General features: G+C 72.6%; 1 protein-coding gene across 1 annotated transcript; it reads left to right on the top strand.

Moving 5' to 3' along the window:
* Positions 1-405: 405 nt before the first annotated feature.
* Positions 406-969, top strand: V1510DRAFT_407636 (uncharacterized protein; the record flags this gene model as incomplete). The annotated part of the gene is made up of 1 exon (XM_066932417.1): positions 406-969. One exon carries the CDS (start codon positions 406-408, stop codon positions 967-969), a length of 564 nt encoding a protein of 187 aa, XP_066788216.1.
* Positions 970-3392: the final 2423 nt, after the last annotated feature.

Below are 3392 nucleotides of genomic sequence, written 5' to 3'. Positions count from 1 at the left end.
TTTTTCGCGCGGGTTTTTGTCACGGCCCCGCGGCCCCCCCCCCCCCCCCGGCCCCGCCGCCGGAGGCTCGTTTGTATGTGTGCGTACGAGCCTCCGGCGGCGACTCCGTCGAGGGTGGCTGCCTGCGGCAGTGAGCCGCACAGCGTGCGGCATATAGCCGCACAGACCATTGGCTGTACCGAGCGTGATTTGCTCTGCCCGTGGATAGCCACCCTCGACGGAGCCGGCGGCCTGCCTACAGGGAACCTCTGGCGGTCACTTCGTCGCTGCGCTGTCACAGGCCGTCGTGTGCCGGGGCACGGCTGCCGGCCGGCGCGGTGGAGCGCGCCGCATGGCGTGCGGCTCAGATCACCCAACGCAGCGCGCGACCGCGCCCAACCGCAAATTTTTCAACTCAACGCGACGATGGCCAGCTCGATCCCCGGCGCCGGCTCGCGCTCGCGCTCGCGCTCGCGTTCGCGCTCTCCCTCCGCCGGCAGCCCTGGCGCCACCGACACGACGGACCGCACGAGCGTCTCCGGCGGCGACAGCACGGACGACGGCTTCATGGACGACAGCGACGGCGACACGATGGCCGCCGCCGTCCCCGGGCAGCTCTCGGCCGAGGTCCGGCGGCTGCAGCGCGACCACCACCAGCAGGGCTACATCGACGGCATCACGGCCGGGCGCGCCGAGGCCGTCCAGGACGCATTCGACTCGGGGTATCCGGTCGGCGCGTACCTCGGCTACGTTGTCGGGGACATCCTCGGCGTCCTCCAGGGCGCCGCCGACGAGGCCGTCCAGGACCAGGCGCGCAGCGAGCTGCTCGACCTGGACGCGCTGCTGGCGCAGATCGCGTGGGGCCGCGAGGGGCTGCGGCTGCCCGCTGCCGGAGCCCTAGATCCAGCGGCGGTGCGTCGCGCCATCGACCAGCACCCCCTCGTGGTCAAGTGGACCCGCGTGGCCGACGCGCTGGCGCCGACCCTTTGAGCCCAAGCCCGGCGCCACGGCCAGGCAACGGCCGCGAGTCAGCAGCCACACGTTCGAGAACACGCCGGGCGGTACTGCCGCGGCTAGCACATTCCGCAGCTGGAATGGGCGCCATGGCGCCCACCTGCATGCCGGCCGCACTCAGCCCGGCCGCCCCTGCGGTCCTTCTAGAGTGTTCGCGCCGCCGGCCACTATCCGGTTAGGGTTGCCTCGCCGCCGGTCACGAACATACGCGCCCTCGCTCGAAGCGGCAGTGCCGCGCGCCTATCGGCGTGCTATCGCGGCCACGCTGCGATCGCGGCGCAGCTGCGAGCGTTGCCGACAGCGCGATCGCGGCGCAGGCGTCTGCATGGCGCCCGGCGCCCAGCGTACTCGTGGCGTACCTGGCGCGATGTACGCCGCCGCCGGCCGGCCGCGCGCTCGCAACACGCGTAGGCCGCGGCTGAGACAGTACTGCTACGGTCGGTAATTTTATAGCGAACGAGTTAGCCGTGGCGGACGCACAAGCGTCCGCCTGTGCACACAGGCAATAAATGCGAGCCGGCGCGGCGGCAGACCTGGGCTCTGGTCGCTCGTCGCCGGCCTGCAACGGCGCACGCCGAAGACGCGGTCGCCACGGGCGCCGTCCGCTGCACCCCTCAGAAGGCTGGCTGCAGGCCGATTTCGCAAAGGCCGGGTAGCCCGCGCCGCACGATGTAGCCGCACTCGGCTAGCGCCGCCGGCAACGTACGAGTCGGTCGTGGGCGCCTGTAGCTAAGCTTACTCGCTAAAAATAAGATTTGCACATCTCGGGATAAGGTTTGCCTAATGCCCTGGCAGATCATCGGCCTCGAGCCGACGCTGGCCGCGCGGGCTGGCGGCGAAGGGATGGTGGGCCGGCGCGGCGCCGTGCAGTTTGTGGGCGCGCTAGGCCGGGACCCCGGAGATGAGCACGCCTGGGTTTTAGGCTTGGCGGGTGGGCGTCGCACAAGAGCCGCGGGGAGGGGGCGCGGTCAGACCCGACGTCAGCCGGCCCGGCCCCGACCCGGTCACAGACGACCCAACAGCGTGGTCGGCAGCGGCCGGGTCGTCGGCGGCCGGGTCGTGGGCCGACCCGTTCGCCGGCAAAAGGATGTGCCGCCATCCGGGATCGGCCGGCCGGGCAGTTTAGCCGGGGCGTGACTCCGCCCGCGCCGCACCCGCCGCTCAGAGCCAGCCCGCGCGGCGCGCCCGCCCGCGACCCAGCGCGCCCGGCCGACTGCAGATCAGCCAGCAGGGTCGCCTGCGCGTGGATCTGCGGCCCGCCGGCCCGGCCGCCGCCAGGCGACCTCCACCCTCGCCACGCCCGCCCTTTCCCCTCTCGGGCGGCCAGTAGAGCGCGCGGCCGGCGGCGGCACCACTCCAGGCGGGCTAGCGGGCGAGGCCGTCGCGGCCGTCGTCATACTCGCGAATCGACAGCGCCCGTCGCCGGCCCGACGCGCACTCGCCGCCGGCTCTGTCTAGCCTGCTGTCAAAGCGGGTCTTAGATGGCCTCTCGTGGGCGTGGCCGCCGACCTTATCTGGCCGGCTGCTAGCCACATGCGACCCCGCGCAGCGTACTGGCGATATAGTGTGCAGCTAGGGCGTGCCCGACGCCGCGCTTGCCCAGCGCGGCCTGCGCCAAGTAGCCCGCAGATTTAGCCGAGCGTCGTCTCATTGGAGTGCTGCGGCCGGCGACGAGCGCTGCAGGCCGCAGGACCCCAGCTAATTCTAGCGCGTGGCGAGCGGCCGGCGCGGCGCCCGCACCGCGAGCACGGCCGCGGACGCGGTGGGCCGGCCGGCGCTGCCGCGGTCATATATTAAGCGTATGAGCATATATGTGCACCGCACGTCCATATTGGGCGTACCTGCCGCGCGACGGCCGGCCCGCCAGGCCCGGCCGCTGGCGACGGCGGCCGCGCGACCAGCAGCGCCTGCGCGCGTGGCCGCTGCCGGCTAGCGTGCGGCAACGCGCCATCTGCGCAGTCGTCGTGATCGACGCTCATTCGCTACGTAGCGTGCACATGTCTGTCATCCATGCGTCCAGGCACCGCCGGCTAGAATCGCGCAGAGCTTCCAGGAAGACGCCGCTGCAGCAGCGTACATGGGCCTGCAGCCGGAGCGGGGGCCGCCGACGCCGCCGCGCGCGCCCGCGCGGCACCGCCAGCACCGCCGCCGGCCCGCCGCCGCGCGCCCGCGCCCGCAGACCGCCCGTCGCCGCGGCCTGCGCGGCCTCCTCGCACACATCCGCTCACGCCCGCTGGGCGGGCATCGGATCCGGCTAGTCTGCCCTGGCTGGCGGCCGCGGCTAGGCGCCCGCGCACGCGCATGCAGCCTGCGCACCGCCTCTCACGGTGCCCATCGGGCGTAGCGTCTTGGGGTCTAGCTGCAGAAAACGCGCGCTCGCCGCGCTAGTCTGTTACGCA

Source organism: Dipodascopsis tothii, assembly GCF_038497935.1.
Source record: "Dipodascopsis tothii strain CBS 759.85 unplaced genomic scaffold V1510scaffold_21, whole genome shotgun sequence".
Taxonomy (NCBI): Eukaryota; Fungi; Ascomycota; class Lipomycetes; order Lipomycetales; family Lipomycetaceae; genus Neoaidaea; species Neoaidaea tothii.
The sequence above is the reverse complement of the archived record's forward strand: the minus strand, read 5'-3'. Positions and strand labels throughout refer to the sequence as shown.